This window comes from Neltuma alba, unplaced genomic scaffold, assembly GCF_004799145.2.
Source record: "Neltuma alba isolate B1F8T4 unplaced genomic scaffold, ASM479914v2 tig00008015_pilon, whole genome shotgun sequence".
Lineage (NCBI taxonomy): Eukaryota > Viridiplantae > Streptophyta > Magnoliopsida > Fabales > Fabaceae > Neltuma > Neltuma alba.
This window is the reverse complement of record NW_021634926.1, coordinates 1-20153: the sequence shown is the minus strand read 5'-3', so window position 1 is coordinate 20153 and position 20153 is coordinate 1. Positions and strand designations below refer to the sequence as shown.

The window sequence follows — 20153 nt, the reverse complement described above, 5'->3', positions numbered from 1 at the left end:
ACTTGTTGCTTTGATTTTTTTCTCTTTGAAGCAATTTGATAATTCTTTCGCTGAAATTAGCTTAATTTTGCTTTCCTCACCCATCAAAAACTATCCTTGTCTTATGTTTTCTGAACTCATCTTAATTAGTACGACTATCAATCTCCAGCAATGATGATACTATATATTTGCCATGATTCTCGACTAGTCACTATGATTTTTTGTAGTAATTTCTAAGCTTCTTTGCCCCACCCCTTTTTCTAGTAATGGGTCTCGATATAATTAACAACTTATTTTTGTGTTTCTAAGATGGATTAGATGACATAATTAACAGCTCTTTTTTTCCTAAAAAATTTTGATAATAATTTTTCTGAGTGCTTTTATGCGCTACCTTATGAGACATACAGAATATTGATTGATTCATTTGTGATTAAGTTGCTTTTTATCTTTTGTGATTTTTTATATTACTTCCTTATTGTGGGTATGAAATGGGTGCTATAACCTTGTTTAGTACTTGTATTTTATTTTCTTAGTGACCTTTTATAAGTTGAAATCTTATATAAAGTTTATTACTTCTTTTTCACTTGTTTTAAATAATCATATCACTTATATATATTATATATAATATATATGTAAATAAGTGTAATTTTGTCTTTTAATACATTTTTTTTTGGTATAAACTATCCGGTATCCAACCGCGCCTTTTCTGGGCCCTAGCCTCTTTGGGCCAGTTGTACCGAGCGATCGACTAGTCCGGATTCGGGTCGGACGACAAGTAAAGCCTCCCCGGTACCCTTTTTAACAAGTGAGGATTTGAACCCTCGCCCTCAAAGAGCAGAGACTGGCCTCACTTGTGACCTAGCCAGTCACCACTAGGCCAGGAGTATTCGGGTCTTTTAATACATTATTATTACCTGTTCCCATATTCTTAGTAATCTAACCAAACATTTTTATGTCTATGTATAATCTTTCTTTGATAGTATACCAAACAAACTCATATAATTATTATTACATTACATTCCATTACATTACTTTATATTCCTTGCATGTTTCATGATTTAGTTGACCAAACGGGCACTAATACTCTTTACTTAATAGAGATTAGTTTCAAATCCAAAATGGTTTGAGGATATTCTGAGTTATATCCAAAAAAAAAAAAGCAATTTGTTCATAGTCATCATCACTATAAACATATTACCTCCAGGTCTTAATATAAGACTTAATTAAATTAAAAAAATTAGTTAAATTAGTTATTTATAATAAATATGTGTCTTTTTTAGAATATCCTTGCTAATTATGTGTATTAGCTAAAACTACTATTTGATAGAATATTTAATATATCACTATTAAGGACTAATTTGAAAAAATAGATAAATATAAAAGACAAAGTAGATTGAAATCTTATATTTAGGACTAAATTAAAAGTCTAATTGGCTCTTATATTAACGATTGAAGGTAGTAAAACGCAAGATGCAATGCCTATATCAAGGTTTCAAGAATGCACAAGTAGATTATAACCATGAGAACGAACTCCTAGTGATGAGAGCTAAAATAGAGGAGGATGAGGAGGCTACCATGAATCTTTACATAGATGGCTTGCATTCAGAAATCAGAAATGAGGTGAAGATGCAGGACTTTGTAGATAAAGAATGAAAAGAAAGATGGCTACGTGAATGAAGATAAAGAGAAGAAGAAAAAGGACGTGCAGTGATGATTGAAGTGGGGCCGTCGTAAAGTTGAAAAGAAAATGAATCACAGTTGAATATTAGAGTATAACCCTTTGTCTAATCAGATATTAATTAACCAATTAAATACTAACTTGTATTAACACAGTTGATGTTGTTGAAAAGATGGAAAAGAATGATTGGCTTGAGGTGAGACTAATGTTATTGGCGTGAGATATGAGTAATATTTATTAGCGATGCAGTTCATAAGATTCAGCAGGATCTTTTATCTTGTGATAGATAGGTGAAAGAAATACAAGAGAACACGTCTGGTGCAGAAAGGCTGGTGGAGGAAAAGTAGGAATAATGGGAGTGCGATGTTTTAGCACAGTGACGACTTCAGTTTTTTCCTTTCAAATGAAAAAAATTTAGGTGAGTTTAAGATTTGATTATGCCTCCAAAAAATACGATCCACTAACAAAGTCCTCATACAAGACTTGAACCAATGAATATATGGATTATGAGTCAAATCCTTACTAATTGGATAATTAAGTTTTTACTTTTGACTATATCAATCAATTAAAAAACGAAAACCAACCAGGGCCTTTTGAAATAGTGACTCTATTCTTACAACTATGGTCCCCAAGCAGTGTATGAAGGACATTAACCAGTATTCTTCCAGTCCTAAATATAAGAACTACTTTGTAATGCAAATTATGTCTTATATTTAGGACCGGAAGAGTAACACACTGTTTGAGGAACAAGTTGGCAGACGCAGATGTTGGGTGGAAATTAAGGCTGGCAAGTCGCAACCCTTGCGCTGGACCATGGTTTTGTGGGGTGTTGTTGTCTGACCTTGACTTTCTCCTTTTCTGCCTATCTTTTCTTCTCTGTTTTCTTCTTCTCATAGCTTCGAGACAAAAGCACAGCGAAGAGTTCTCGTTGACATTTCACCTCAAAATATAACATTCTTGGTTTTATCCAATGCAGAGAAAAAGAATAAAAAACAAGTTTCAGCATCAAACTAAAAATGATAAAATATATGGTCACTTAAACCAGATAAAACTATTGAGTTATTGACCTTCGTATGATTCAATACTGAAGCATTACTCTATAAATATTATCACTGTTCTAGAATTAATGATGAGTTGTGAGTCCAAGTGCACGACAGCGTACGGATAATTATTCCGCAAGTAGAAGCCATCTTTTCTGACCAATCCATGTGGTCAAAGAGCAATAAATATGACAAAGAGATAAGACCTACACATTTTCATGCCCCCCAAAAAAGAAATGCTAAGATCAGATCGACAAGGACACATGAATTGCCTATATAAGAGACACTTCGCATTCTGGTTTAAGCAGAGCAGAAGCATTACCTGGTGTTCAAATGGCTTCTTCAAGCTTCCATTTCTTCCTCTTCCTCTTCTCATTAGCCACTTTCTCAGTTTCCCCTTGCTTTTCACTTTCAGATCAATCTCATCCTTTCAATCTTCCCATTAAGAAAGATCAATCAACCAATCTCTACTATGCTTCAGTTGGCATAGGAACTCCTCAACACAACATGAACCTAGTGATTGATCTTTCAGGACCAACCTTGTGGTATGACTGTAACGAGCACTACAACTCGTCATCCTTCCGTCCTATTCCTTGTGAGTCACAAAAATGTCCCCAAACTGGAGGATGTGTTGGTTGCTCGGGCCCCTTTAGACCAGGTTGCTCAAACAACACTTGTGGCCTTAACATAATCAACATTTTGGGCAGATTTATCTACAGCGGCAGCTTAGGTGATGATGTCTTGGACATGCCCCATCTTCGAGTGCCTCACTTCCTTTCCGGTTGCTCTCCCTCAGATTCTTCCTCATCATCTGAATTTAATGCGCTGGAAGGCTTGCCTAGAGGCACTTCTGGGATCATAGGTCTTGCAAGGACTGAGTTATCAGTACCTGCACAACTCTCATCAGCTTATAAGAAACCTCTCAAGTTTTCTCTGTGTTTGCCCTCTGCAACCAACAAAGGATTTGCTGATATGCTTATTGGTGATAGAGAAGTGTCCAAGTTTCTCCAAACTACCCCGCTTGTTGTCAACCCTGTTGCAACTGGTCCGGTATCTGTAAGTGGTGTACCTTCTTATGAATACTTCATTGATGTGAAATCAATCAGGATTGATGGTAATGTGGTGAACTTAAAGCCGTCATTGTTGTCTATTGACAAAAAGGGAAATGGAGGTACCAAAATAAGTACTATGAGTCCTTTTGCTGAGTTGCACAACTCAGTTTACAAGCCCTTTTTGAGACAATTCATCAAACAGGCTGCAGACAGAAAGTTGAAGAGAGTGGCTTCAGTACCACCATTTGAGGCATGCTATGATTCAAACACCATTACTAGATCTGGTGTGCCAAGTATTGATTTGGAACTACAAGGAGGAGTGAAATGGACTATCCATAGGACCAATTCAATGGTAATGACTCAGAAAAATGTGGAGTGTTTGGGATTTGTTGATGGAGGAACAAAGCCAAGAATGTCATTTGTGAAAGCTTCAATTGTAATTGGTGGCCATCAACTGGAAGATAATCTGGTGGTGTTTGATTTGAATTCCTCAAAACTGAGCTTTAGCTCCTCCCTTCTTCTCCACAACACAAGCTGTTCTCGCTTTTAACGCATTCAAGTTTGAGATTCATCATCCATGGTTCTATGGATCATGAAGCAGAAGAATAATCCTCTGAATTAAAGAATGCAGTTTTACCTTTGAGTTCTCTGTCATTTGAAATTTTATATTGTGTTACAACTCAAATAGAAATTGAAACTCAAACCGTGTTTGTTTTCTCTCTGATTCAACTATTACTTAGGACCTTGTAATTTTTTTGTTTTGTTTTTTTGGTATGAGAGGACCTTGTAATTTTTAATGAAAGAAAAATGGACTTTGTAATAAGAACTATGTAACATTAGGCCCATGTAATAAATAAACACCAAGCCCAATAAAAACACATCTTAGGCCCAATAAATTTTCTTCACGGTTTACTACTTTACTTCGCACAAATTATTGTTCTCAATTAATTGAAAATTTAAAAATGAATTTAATAACTTTCAGTGTAATAACTTTAGAAAATAAATTAAAAAATTACTATCATCAAAATAATTCAAAATAATAAAACTATGAGGTAACACAGTGTTCTTGCTTATCAATTTTTGAAGCATCTGCATTGTCAACTAGTTTTTATATTTAAGATTGGAAGTAGTATTAAAAAACGTGGACATCAACTGATAAGGAAGACTGTGCTAATTTAACCAAAGCCTCATGTTCAAAATTTGAAGATGCAACTGTGTTAACTCCTCACCTCAATTCGAATTAGCTGGAATATCAAAGAAAATTCATGCGTAAAAAGCCAATTAATTACGACAGATTATTTAAAAAAATGTCAACATATAGTTGTAGCTCATTATGTTTTGAGTAAATAATGAATCCAATGCCCGTTGCTCCACACAATAGTAAGTGCAAAGGATGCTTATAGTTACTGGGATTTTCTGAAATGTCATAGATGACAATGTTTAGGGGGTGTTTGGATAGAAATCAAATCATAATTTTAAAAGTGATTTTACGATATACGAAGTAAATATATGGAGGAGTTTATCTCGATTTACGGAAAAGTGTTTTTAAAAAGCACTTCTCCTAGTTCTTAGACACCTCCTTAGTATCAGTTGCAAACCATACTTTGGTTTGAGACTCCCTTGTTGATTTTGTATCATAAGATAGATGTTGCAGGATGTGTTTTTCTTGATTTGTTTTTTTTGCTGTTAATTTTTTATTTTGTTGGCTATTGCATTATCTATTTTTTACACGTTTCAGATGTTCTGGGTCAGTCTTTTTTTCCTTTGATTTATTTGGGCTTTGCTCAAATTGACACAATGTGTTTGGTCCTTTTTTTTTTAAATATAAAATTATCATTTCATCAAAAAAATAATGAAGTGAGAAAAGGGTTGAGGTTTGATTAAAAATTACTTAAAATAAATATAAAATGTGCCAATATCTTTATCCAAAACGAAAGTTTTCTTTAATTTTTTCAATGGAAGAAATTATGATTAGATTAGATTTTATATCCATAATGTCATTTTCAGGCTAGGTATTATGCGCCTTTAATTTACAGAGTTGAAATTGAAAGGCTTGGATGAACACCAATCAATTTGTTCTTGTCACCAATCATATTCTCATCCATATCATGGTTCCAACATTCGATGGTTTCACTTCCAGAACCAGATCAATGAATATATATATATATATATATTATATTTATATTTAAATAGGCTAGTTTATGTTTTTAATTTGTGCCACATAACGTGGGATTATTTTTTCCACAAAAGGAAAAATCTTATTTCAAACGATACTCATCTCAATTACACCCAAAAAAAAAAATGATAGGCTGATAAAAAATAAAGCAAAAAAAAAAGTTTGATACTACCTCCAGTTATTAATATAAAGCTTGTTTAATTTTTATTTTGATCCTAAATATAAGACCCCAATCTATTTTGTCTCTTATATTTATCTATTTTTTCCTAAGATAATTTTTTTAATGATAGTAATTCTAGCCAATACATTTAACTACCAAGGATATTTTCAGAAACACAATATTTATTTATTACAAATAACTAACTTAACTAGTTTTCTTAATCTACTTAAATTAGTCAACTAGCTCTTATATTAAGGACCGGAGGTAGTATAGACATTTGTCACTAGAATTATAGGCTCCCTTTATCCTAAATAAATGAGCTAGTCAATTGAGAAATTTGTTTTGATCCTAAACATAAAACATCAATATGTTTTATTTTTTGAATTCATAATTTTTCTCTTAACGATGATAATTAGGCATGTTAAACGAATTTTTCATCAATGAATTCAATACAAATATTAAATGGGATTTATTTATTTATTTTAGTTATGATCAGAGTGAGCAGTATACACTATGTGACTCTTGGACTCTTGGTTTAGATTTATCACCAGATGAATGAAACATAGGAAAAAGTTGGACCTGGAAGCATATATACTTTGTGCATCAGTCAAATTTTGGTGAAATTCTTGGATTCTGGCTTATCTTAACTCTTCTTATTGACCTTGACAAATACCTGATTTTGACACTTGAATTATCTGATTACATATAATAATATTTTACCTTATCAGAATCAGTGGCTTGATTAATGGGACAAATTTATAAGTACCAAAACGAAAATGGTAAAGAGAAGAAAATGTTGATTTAATTCTATATTTTTATGAGATGACCAAATTGTTTTGTTTATTTATTTGAAATTATAGTAGTCATTGTTCCCATAGTGTCTTACTACTTCCGATATTTAATATAAGACCTTTTTTTATTTTTATTTTGGTCCTAAATATAAAATCCCAATTCACTTTATCTCTCATATTTATGCATTTTTTTTCTCAAAGTAGTCCCTCTAATAATAGTAGTTTTAGCCAATACACTTGATTAGTAAGGATATTTGAGCAAAGACAACACTTATTTATTACAAATGACTAACTTAACTTATTTTTTTAATTTCATCAAATTAGTCAATCAGCTCTTATAATTAAGACTGAAGATAGTACTCAGTTTATCTTTAACTCAATTAGTTCTTATTTCAATAGAGCTGATGAATTTGTTCTCATGCAACTATTTTTTTCTTTTCAAAATTTATTTGTGTGTTGTGCCTCTATGTCACATCACACTACATTAAATTTCAAGTTAATTTTTTCCTAAAGAACAGCTCAACAGAAATTTCCCTACGCAAGCTTATAATGTTGGGTTTGTATATTATGTAATAAATTATACAGCAGCACTTTTCTGGCACAAATAAAAAAAAGAGAGAAGAAATTATAGCACTATGGTGCATTCGAATAATAGAGCCTGAAATACGTTGCACTGTTACGGTTTATTTAAAACTTTATTATAATATCGTTTCAAATTAAAAGATTTTTTTGGGGAAAATTTTTTATCTGTTTCATGATAGATTTTAGCCATAAATCAAGGGGCATTATTATAATGTTACTATTTTTTAAAAGAAAATTAAAATACTAAACTACTCTTAACTATTTTTAATTAGTGTTTAAACATTAGTTTAAACATTTTGTAATTTAAAATAGAGGGAGAGTATATCAATGGCAAATTACTAAAAAAAATCTCCCATTGCAAAATTTATTAACCAAAGGCACCAGAAATTTATTTTCAGGACATATGTGTAACTTAAGTTTAGTGGATGCATTTTTTTTTTAGTTTTATGTAATGTATCTTTAATTATGTGCAAAATAAAGAACATTTACACATTATTAAAGATAGGCAGCACAGAAATGAAGACGATTTAGTGATGTGAAATTTTTTTAATAGTTTTCTATATATTAATATTGATGATATACATTTTTGTGACAGATATCAACTCTAAATTTTTGTTTGATATGAAACATTGAGAATGAGCTGATTAAGAAAACTCATTAAAAGAGTATTAGTACGAGGGGTTATTTATTACTTAGAATTTGACAAATCCATGTAGGTGGGATTAGAAAATATCACATTCTTCCCGAAATTTCTTATTTCTCTTTACATGGATTTGTCCAATCCGAAATAACAAACAATATTTTATTACCTCTTGTTCTAAATATAAGAGATAATTGATTAATTTGAGTAGATTAAAGAAATAAGTTAAATTAGTTATTTGTAATAAATATGTGTTATCTTTCCTAAAATATCATTACTAATCAGGTTTCTTTGTTATAACTTAGAAGGACTATCTTGGGAAAAAAAAGAATAAATATGAGGGATAAAATGGATTTGAGTCTCATATTTAGGACCAAAATAAAATTCAAACAAGTTTTTATATTAAGAATCAGAGGTAGTACATTAATTAACAGGCTTTCTTCATACCAATAATTTAAATCCTTGCTCTTATTTTTAATACTTCATACCAAACGGATATAATGTTATTAATGGGAGAGACATTTGCTAATATTGAGATGAGGGGAGCTATAACACATCACTTGGGGTTGGGAGAATGGTCCCAATGGGGATCGGATATTCAATTGGCAGCCGCCAACAGCATATAGAATGGTTAAGATTGGACAATTTGCAATTAATTAATGTCATTTCTTCATTGTAATGATAATGAATATCTTGTAAGTTATGTAGGGTTCATCCCCACTCAAAATTCTCCACTTTTCTTGTGTTTTAATATAATTTAATTGTCATTAATATTTAATTAATTAAGTAGGCAGTGGTGTAGTGTTCTACCACTTTGATTCTGCTCCTCCTATCCCTAATTAGCACCACTCTCACCCCCCCTTCCATCTATCAAACTCTCCCAAAATCAATTTATTTGATTACTTTTCTGAGTTATTCATAGTGTTTTTAGCCTCGCAATAGGGCACAAACACTTGGATTGGTCTTGGATTAAAATATACTTCTTCCTATCCTATATAATTAACAACGTTTTTTAATACAGGGATGATCATATATAAACGATATTTTGTTTTTATTTAAAAATTTAATATACTTTTTTATTTTCACCCCTAATTAATTAGATGTTTCTCTCATATCTTTTTTCTACTTATTCTCTTTTATCTTTTTTTTCACTTATTCTTTCTTGCACTCATCATCTTCATAAATAAGGATAATATTTAAAAAATTGCATTCTGAGACATTTATTGATTTTAACTAATTTTAACCTATATTTTGACTCATGTGATTTGATTAGTTGTTGCTCATATATAGGAGGGGAGGGAATTTAGCAGCATGAAATTAGTTTAATAATTAAATGGCAAGGGTAGGATTAGTTTAATAATTAAATGGTAAGGGTAGGATAGGATGCTTGCAGAGGCGCATATACAAGCTCTTTTTATGATCTAATAATTAAAAATATGCATGCAGTTCAATACTATTTGTTAGTTAAATTGATTTTAATTAGATTAAATATTTTAATTTTATATACATGATTGAAATGTCAAAAAAATCATTATTGATATTTTACATTTAAATAGGTTAATATTAATAATGGCAATTAACTAAAAAATACGTTGGCAAAAAAAATTAACTGAAAAATAGTTCGCACCAATTAAATGCATAGTTTTATCATTGAGAAATATTTTACTTAAACAACAGTTGTATAACATTGTAATATAACAATAAAAAAGTTTTTACTCAATAAATAACATCAGTTTGTGTCAATAATACAAATATTGAACAACTTGAGTCAATAATTAGTTTGATTTTTTTTTTTAACTTACTCCCTCTGGTCTTTATTATAAAAATTTACCAACTGATTCACATGTATTATTAAAACTAGTTAAAAGCATTAAATTTGTCATAAAATTCAAGTAATTTTTAATGTTTTTTTGGTGAAATATATTATCCTTATTAATCACACTAAATTTCAACATTATATTAATTTTTATTCTCTCACTAACCTTATTAAATATGAGCATATAAGAAAAAATCATTTAATACTTATTGAAACTATTGAAGGTTCTTTTAAAAGAACCAATAATTTCTTCTAGAAGGACTCCTATAATAAGAATAAGATGGAGTATAAGTTATGGATTATTTTTCACCAATTCCAAAAATAACTGCTAATGTAGAGATTTCATGCCGATTAAGGCATTGGCTCACTGATCCCTCAATTGATTGAGTTGGTTCACTTTAATTTGGAAAACTAAGATATTATATTCTAGTCCATTTCATTTTATATACCAAATGCATCCCATCAAAATTAGAACACATGAAATAACAATGAGTGCCAAATTTAATCGAGCTTTTCCAATAATAACAGACAATTCAGCATTTGATCCTATCAACTAATTCAAATTCAAGTAAATATAAGATATACTAAGAAAAAGCTCTCCTTATATGATTAGTCATGCCATCACAAGTTTCAAACTCCATAACCTTTTTTAATTTCTTTCACAAAAAATCACAATAAAATGATACTTTCAATTTGAAAAACCTCAAAAAGTCGCTTGAATAAAAAAAAAAATCATTTCAGTCACACATGATTAAATAGAAATTTTGAAATTTGTTAAAATAACGATATTGCCCTTATGTCATTTGTGCTTATTCTCTAAACATATTTTGAAAACATGTTAATTGCGTTACCAAACTTATTAATAGTGTTACGTAATTTGTTAATCATGTTATAGATATTGAAAAATTCTCAATTCGTTAGACACTCAAAAAAATTTTAAAGTCAAAATACCTCTCAACTTATGTGGTGAAAGTGTTATTAAAGTTATTAACGATGTTAATGAAATTTGAAAAAAAAAAACCCCATTTTCACAATTTTCTAAAAAATAGGGTGGTAATTATGATACCAAACTTATTAATACCATTATATGATTTATCAATCATGTTACAGAATTTAAAAAATTTTCAATTTCTTAAGTACATAGAAATTTCTCAAAGTCAAAATACCTCTTAGATCACGTGGTGAATAGCATTTATTACAGTTGTTAATATTATTACATGAGTTGTTAACTATATTAATAAAGTTGGAAAAATTCTAGTTTCACAATTTTTTGGAACATAGGTTCATAATTGTATCATCAAATTTGTTAATATTATTATATGACTTGTCATATAACGCAATTACATGAAAATGGAATTTTTTCAACTTCATTAAGGCGGTTAACGATTCTTATAATGATATTTATAACTCTAATAATGCTACTCATCACGTGATTCGAGAGGTATTTTGACTTTGAGAGATTTCTAACTACTTAATAAATTGAAAAATTTTCAATTTTTGTAGCATAGTTGACAAGTGATATAACAATATTAACAAATTTGGTAATAGAATTAGCAACCTATTTTCTAGGAAATTGTGAAAGTGCAATTGCTTTCAATTTCGGCAACACATTTAACAACTTTAATAACACTATTTACCAAGTGATCTGAGAGGTGTTTTGACTTTGAAAGATTTTTGAATGTCTAATGAATTGGAAAATTTTCAACTTCTATAATATGGTTAACAAGTCATATAATGTTGTTAACAAATCTAGTAAAGCAATTAACAACATGTTTTTAAAATATTTTCATAGAATAAGCACTAACCACATGCATGAAAGCAATATAATCATTTCAAAAAGTTTCAAAATTCCTATTTTTAGGTTTTTCAAATTAAAGTATCATTTTATTATTATTTTATCTTTCTTTTATTACTTTCTGTTCTAAATATAAGAGCTAATAGTTTGTAGTGTAATTTACTGTTAATTTAAATTCACGCACAAACCTATTGATACCGTGTTAAAACTTGAGATTTCATCCAAATGTGGTGACCCAATAGCATTGTTACCGGGGCAGTTTGTTGTGGACCAAGCTCCATAACTTATTTAAAAGGTATTAGGTTCTTTATATCACTGAAACCAATCACCATCCACACTAGCCACTCTAGGTGAATTTGGCAAGTGAGTCCGGTAGTAACAAGAGAAATTAGCCATTTGACTTTTTTTGTGAATAAAATAATTCTTCTGACCAAACCAAAATAGTCATGGGCAGAAACATATGGGATTATTGGTAGAATAGAATATACATATGGCAATAAGAATCTCCTTTTTCTTCTGTTAATATCTGTATGTGCGTATGTGAGTGCCAGTGCACGGGTGGGCCTTGAACTTCCCCACCATAAACAAAAAATAAGCAAGCTTCGCCATCTCTCTCTATATATACACATATGGAGAACCTGTGGATGAGAAAAAAGAAACCTTTTCCAAAGTCAATATATCTTTTATGTCTGTGATGTTGCTCAATGGCTAGAGAGAGAAGAGAGAAGAGAGAGAGACCTTAAGATGCCCTCAAAAGAATCATATTCTTGCAGAACCAGGTTCTCTCCCACCCCTCCACCACCATCCTTCACTTTTCCCCCCTCGTTGACTCTCTTCACAATAATTACATCAAATTATTTGCTTTCTCTCACACCTATGTGGAGTACTCATCAAACCCTTCTAACCCAAGTTTCATTTAATGTGTCACATGTTTGTGTACTATATATCCGATCTGATCTTTCTTGATCTTTTGACTTTATCAGAAATAGTGATATCTGCTATGTATTGTAGCTTTGATTTTGATTATCCACTCACCGTTTTACATCAATCTCTTCGTTATCATGTTGGGGTCACCACTAATCCCATCATGATTAAACCAAATGAAAGGATTATTACCTAGACAGTAAGGTTTGGCATTTTCTGTGTTGTTATCATTACATTCTGTCACTTCAGGAATACAAGAAAAGAAAGGGCTTTTTGATTATCCTCTCGTTGACTTGAAACATATATAGATAATAGCCTATCTTTTTCTTTTTCTCAATAGAAAAAAAAAATAGAAGTGTTGTGTATTCAGACTGCTAAACAATCCACCAATAACAATTTTATATGGGTGAACATTCTTGTCCTTATTGTAATCTTTCCCCCTGTAAAATACAAGAGATTTGATTCTGCTTTTGCCCTCTACTTCATCAATCTCTCTCTCTCTCTCTCTCTCTACCCACCTTTATATTTGTGTACTTGTACAGCTTATTATTATCTCTACCCAGAAAAATTCCTGAGAGAGAATAATGGGTGTGGACATACAGGGAAAGCTTCGTCTTGCTCTTGGGTCTGTTAAGGACCATGCCTCCATTGGAAAGGCTTTGATCATGTATCACCATCAACAAGACGGCTTCTCCAGCATAGAGATCGCAGTTTTGCGAGCCACAGGTCATGATAATGGCACCATTGATGACAAATACATGCATGAGATTCTCTTCCTTGTCTCAAACTCTCCAGGTTCAATCCCTTTTCTAGCCGAGAAAATCTCTCGCCGCCTTAACAAGACCAAGGACCGCCTTGTCGCCCTCAAGACCCTCGTCCTTATCCACCGTCTTCTTCGTGGAGGTAACCGGAGCTTCGAGCAAGAACTATGCAAAGCCCATGTCTCAGGCCATCTGCAAATAAGCACGAGGTGTTTCACAAAGAACGGCTCATCACCGTCATCATCATCAGACCATCCCTGTGTTTGTTTTCTGCATAAATATGCATCTTATCTTGAAGAGAGGATGAAGTGGCTGATAAACCAAGCAGGGAAGCTAGAACCGATTATGTCAAAAGGATTAGAATTTAGGAGATACGATGAGAAATCCATTGATATGGTGTTTAGAACGTTGCCAAAGTGTCAGGTTCTGATTGATAAGGTATTGGACTGTTCTCCAGTTGGTGATGTTTTAGCTTATGATAGCTTGGCTCAAACTGCTATGAGCAATACTTTAAGAGAAAGCTTCCAAGTTTACAAAACTTTCAGTGAAGGCGTTTCAGCTCTTGTCAACATGTTCTTTGATTTAACAGCTTCAGCAAGAGGCTTGGCATGTGAGATACTCAAGAAAGCTTCTATACAGAGCGAGAGGCTTCATGAATTGTACCAGAACTGCAAGAAGATAGTGGAAAACAAGAACCTGGAATACCCACGTGTTCATATTATCAGTATGGATCATATAATGGCAGTAGATCGATGCTTAAGAGGAGGAGGAAGTAGCAGATCAAAGCCTCCACTTGCTCCTATTTTGGACCATTTGAGAAGATCAACTGAGTTGGAAATGGCAGTAACAACAGAAAAAGCAACAAGGAAGAAGAAAGTTCATAAAGAAGACAAGATTGATATAAACTTGTCATCAACCCTCTTCTCTTGGACAGTACTAGAGACCAAGATAAGCAAGGTCTGGGTTGTGTTTGAAGATGAACCTCCCAATAATAATGAATCATCACCACAAGTGCTTCAAGCTGCTCAGTCAAAATTTGGGGATATAATGAAGAGTGAGTATAGTTCTAGTTCTTGTGTGTTGCTAAACCCATTTTGATCATCTGGTATTGATAGAAAAGGTACAAAACATGCCTGATCATATCAAGTAACTAGCTACGTTGATGAGTTGTTTCATTTAGATATATAGTTTTGGTGAGGTTATGACATATACTGTTAATTGTTTTCTTTGTTGTATAAGTTTTGAGCAAAGTACTGTTCTTGATATATATATATATATCTGTGATTGATGGAGAAACTGCTGCTTCAAATGGTGTACTGTATGAACAATAATAACAAGATTACGAAGTTTTACCTGATAACAGGAATGGAAAGGACAAAACAGAACAAAGAAAGGGGAAGACTAATGTTTCAGTCCCTATAGTTGATGTTAATTACTACAAATCACTCCTTCAAGAAATCTAATTGTTAGCACGTTTGCCCCTGTAGTTTCAAGTCGTCTAAGAATTCGTCCATGGAAGATCCAGCAAAACAAACGAGGTAAATCATTAACCACACTTGTCCTTTTCTTGTGGGTTTTCAATGACGCATCAGGAAATTATATAACCTCATCAATGTGTGTGTGTGTGTGTCACATTTCTTCTAGCAACCATATGAGAACTTTCGTTTCCATGGCTATCTTTTGCTGCAAACACAACCATATTGGCATAATTATGAGCAGAAGAGATTTTACCATCTGAGAATTGGTTAAACAAGAGAGATAGAAATAAAGGACGAACAGAGTGTTGTCAGGTCATCGTCATTATTCATTTGCTTCTTCTTTTAGGCAAGGCCAATAAGAAGAGGACGAGATAGAGTTTCTGGGGTCGCTCTGTTCCTCTTATTTTCATTGGTTGAGATCAAAGCTAGGTTTTTAGCTTTACAGATCAGCTTCCAATTCCAACCTTACCCACCTTATGAATATGACCAACGAAGCCGGAAACTGTAGAAGAGTTCTTCAGATAACCACCATGGCCGGAGGTTACCGGAATTTTTCTTTCATGATATGATCATCCAGCTGATGAATGCCATGCATGACTTCACGTCTTCCACATCAGCAAACATTGACGCCGTCTTGCCGTGATCTATCAAGCTCGACAATGAATTTTCGAACGGCTTTCAAGATTGGGGACTAACACCTGGACGGGAAAGAAAGGGTGATGAGAGATCATTGATGCGGTTCAAAAAACTTGAGGGACTAAATTACAAATCAAGAGTTCAATTGGACAAAAAAAAACAGATGAAAGTAAAAATGAGATAAGCTTGATTTTTGGGTTAAAATTTAAAAATGATTTTGGTGGATAGAAAGAAATCATAAAAAGATAATACTATTGTTTTTTTTGTGACAAGATAATACCATCTTTAATTCCCGATATTTGTTGGCAAAAAAATTTCTGAAATTTAATTTTAGTTTAATTTAGTTCTAAAATTTGAAATAAATAATTCTAGTTTTCAAAACTACGTTTTGAGGTAAAAAAAAACATTTTTTGGGAACCAAAAATCATTACAAGGATCAAAATAGGATCAAATTTTGAATCAAAATCACTAGTTTCATATTTTAAGGATTGAAATCAAAATGATAAGGTCAAAATTGAGGAACTAGGTATTATATTAACCAAATCATAAATTTTTGATCTTTTATTAAAAGTTTAGTACTCCTCCAATCTTTAATATAGAAGTTAATTAGAGAGTTAATGTTTGTTCTATATATGAGACTTATTTCATATATTTTTTAATATTTTTTTTCTAAATCAACTTTATTTTCCCAACAATAATCAAGTAGAATAGAGAAGAAGGGAATTAAAGATACTTAAAATATTTTTAAAAAAATATATCATATTAACTAATTTAATCAACATATCTAATATACTTAAATTAGTTAATTAGATGACTGGAAGAGTATAAAACAATTAAGAAACGAAACAAAGGAATCAAGGTGGTTAAATAATATGAATACTTCTAATTAAACTATCCAAGTTGAATTTTAAAAATTACAGTCATTATTTTAATATAAAATAATAAGCTAACATTTTTAAGGGAAATAAAAGTTTAATTTTTACGTAAAAAATTCAAATACATTGAAGGATTTTTTAAAAGGAAACAAAATGGTTAAAATGTCTTATGAGTCGGCGCAAATTGATTATACATTTTTAACTCATATAAAACCGATCTCGAATTTAAGTTCATATAAATGTTAAAAATATTTTTGCAAAAAATTATTTTTAATCATATCCAGTAATATTTGAATTTGCTATATAGTAGTATCAAATATGAGATATATTCCTCTTTTTATGAGATGTACATAAGTTGTCCCTGGCAAAAAGTAGAGGATGTATTTTATACATGTGTGTGTATTTTATGTATAAGTTCTTGGGAACCGTTCATCAATGACAAACATGACTTTAATTATAATCAGATAATTATATCAAAATACAAAATGCATGGTTTAACGGGGTCGAGGTAGAGCCGGTCAAAAAAGAAAAACAGTTAGGGCGTAGGGAATAAAATAACAAAACTTAATATCGTCTCTTTTTTCAAAAGAAAAAAAAAAAGATAAGTATCCAAGGATTGTAGATTTTATAATTTTGATGGAGAGTAATTTTAGAAATTATAGTTGTTCTTCTAGAACAAAATTATTAAATTTTAGACTAAAATATACTAACTACCCTTTTATTTTACTTAAATTACAGAAATCTCTTTTATGTTTTAAAAATGTATATAAATCTCCCTTAAAAGTAAACTGTTGGCAGGAATGGTTTTTTGAAGAGTATAAGAAAAAGAGATGAAAAAGAAAGTGGTGCATGACGTCTTTAAGGCGTGGGCAGTATTTTCCTTTAGGCTTAATTCACTCCCACTTAATCCTATCTTTTAGGGTGCAAGTTGGGTTGACTAGTGAATTTTCTTCAGGATACAATGAAGACTCTTGAATATGGATTGTACTTCCCAAATTCAAGTAAAGACAATAATGGCTTTTACAAAGTGATAATTTGACTCTATCTCTGTGTGTAGACAAAGGCAATGAGTTTGATTTTAGTGTTTGTGTTGTGTTGTCTCCAAATGAAGTGATGGTGGAGAGTTTATATAGACCATGGAATGATACCTTGAAGAGATATGTTTTTGAATAAAAACTTATTAAATAAAACGTCACAACCATACGTTGGTTCATGAACCAACATAATTCAAATAAGTACAATAAATTTAATATGTAGGTTCATTTAATGTTTTAACTTCCTACATAACCTTTCATATAAATATATTAATTTATTTATATGAAGACATAACCTCTCATATAAATTTATTAATCTAATAAATTTATATAAGGACATGACTTTTCAAAAAACACATCTCTTCATTTTAAAAATATTCCAACATAAACTTTGTATATTTTACGTTCTATTGCCATACATTAATAGACGGTTAAGTTTGATTTCTAAATTTTTTAACTAAAATATTCTGCCTTAACATAAAAATTCTTTAAACATTTATATTTGTCAAAAAAAAATTGTTGATACAAAAAAAATCATTTTAATACATGTATTTTCAAATTTTTTAATCTATAATAGAATTTATTGATTTTGATTATATTATAAAATTTATAGTTTTAATTTTTCATCACAAATATAGAAACTTATTTATTTAGGTTTCCGTTAAATGGTTACAAAATATATTAAATATATTTTCCCCATCATATAATATAAATTATCTATGAGAGATTGTAAAAATTATTTAAATTCATAATTTAAAATTTTTAGATAAAAATTTTGCTAGAAATATTTATAACTTATTTAGGAAATTATATATTTATTTAAAAAATTCATTAAATTTTCATTTAAGTTTTTTATGTCTACATTAACTAAATTATTTAATTTTCTATCTCAAAGCAAAACAAAAAATTTTAAATTCTTCAAAACTTTTTAAACCAAAATTTAAGGATTTAGTATCATGAAGGGTAAATTAGTAAATAAAAATAATTTTAATATAATTTTAATTAAAAATTATTTTTTTAAGAATATTCTTACCGGACAGTTTAGGCTTAAGTATATGTTTTCAAAATATAAAGAAGGTCCGTATAATTAGAGCAAACTATAAAGAAGATCAAAATATTTTACTCTGAATTTTAAGACTCATTATTACGTTTTGGGGGGAAAAGACAGAAAGACTTGTTACTTTTTTGGGATAAAATAGCTAAAGAAAGTATGATTAACTGTGATCATTATTGACGCGGTATGAATTTAAACCATTTTACAGTCAACTGCAATTTCTGCTGACCCAATTTCATTATTCAAGGGTAAATTTCATCCCTTTCTTGTTTACAGGGGAAAAAAAGTTCATCCTTTTATATCTTTTTTTTTTTAATATACATAAAAGTTTAGTGAGTTGGCTCTCAATGATTGGCCAAGGCCATACTATGCCTCAAATATCAAAGAGTGCTTTTAAAAGTATTAGGTACTTATAGATTGTCTACTAATCATATCTTCACATTAGCAACGAGATTTAAACTCACAACTTTATAGATTGTGAGTTGATTTTTTATCAACTAAACTAACTTTTATTGACATTCTTTTTTATCAACTAGATTAACTCTTGTTGGCATTCTTTTATCTTTCATCATAAACAGGAAAGCAAATTGGTTTAGTGGGCTTTAATGGCAGATGGACCTACAAAGTGGGCCAGAAGAGGAGTACGGGCCCAATAGTCTAATTTAAGCAAAATTGGCAATGAAGTAAAACAAATTAATTACAGTTTACAATGCTTCAAAAAGGATTAAAAAAATTAAAAATACAAATTAGTCAACTAAAGCAGATTGTGGCTTCAGAAGCATACTAGTAAGATATGCTAGTGCAGTGCATTTTTGAATTGCATATGAATTGTCATTCATATAGATGTATTTATAAATACAACTTCCTAAGATTCGTGATAATATAAAGGCACTCAAGCCTGCATCTTAATCTTAAGATAATACTCTTCTGGTGTTTAATATAGGACATAATTATTAAGTTAATTTTGGTTCTAAATATAAGACTTATTTATTATATTTATCAATTTTTTCTAAATATCCATATGAATACTCCTCTCAACCATAAGCAATCATGTAGAAGAGGGAGAGAGGATATTAATAAAGATGACTATGGTGTTTGAAAAAACATGTCATATTTCTTATAATTAACTAACTTATCTAACTTTTTAAATCTAATCAAATTAGTTAAGTAGATCTTCCAGGACCGAAAGAGTACATTTAGAATGAAAGTAGTGATCACGCGGATACTAATTATGATGGCATAAATGTCTTTCATTAAATGACAGGGATAGAAAGAACATTCGTCAGTCAACACTTCAAAAACTGGTTAAAACTCATCGCTCCATTAGTTCAATCATGATTCTTGTGATCCACCATATGCTTCATTATAAATAAAAAGAGGTTAAGAGAATATAAATATTTCTAATTAAAATATCTAGGTTGAATTTTAAAATTATAGACATTATTTTGATATTAAATAAAAGAATAACATTTTTAAGAGAAATAAAATTTTAATATTTATGTAATGTAATATACTTACTTTTGAAAATTCAAATTAGGTTAAGGTGAGGTACACTTTTTTTTATTATGGGAAAGCACCTTTTTTAACCCATATAAAGGAGATCTAGAATTTAAATTTATGCCAATGTTAAAGACAGCTCTAAAAAAATTATTTCGGACACTTCTCAAAAAATCACGTCCAAT

The 20153-nt window shown here is 30.6% G+C and overlaps 2 protein-coding genes across 2 annotated transcripts; both read left to right on the top strand.

Moving 5' to 3' along the window:
• Nucleotides 1–3011: 3011 nt before the first annotated feature.
• LOC114753601 (basic 7S globulin-like) lies at nt 3012–4527 on the top strand. The gene has a single exon (XM_028942293.1). It carries the CDS (start codon nt 3031–3033, stop codon nt 4297–4299), a length of 1269 nt encoding a protein of 422 aa, XP_028798126.1. The 5' UTR covers nt 3012–3030; the 3' UTR covers nt 4300–4527.
• Nucleotides 4528–13191: 8664 nt separating this feature from the next.
• On the top strand, nt 13192–15478 carry LOC114753602 (putative clathrin assembly protein At1g33340). Its single transcript, XM_028942294.1, has 3 exons — nt 13192–14448; nt 14882–14932; nt 15318–15478. Exons 1-3 carry the CDS (start codon nt 13218–13220, stop codon nt 15350–15352), a joined length of 1317 nt encoding a protein of 438 aa, XP_028798127.1. The 5' UTR covers nt 13192–13217; the 3' UTR covers nt 15353–15478.
• Nucleotides 15479–20153: the final 4675 nt, after the last annotated feature.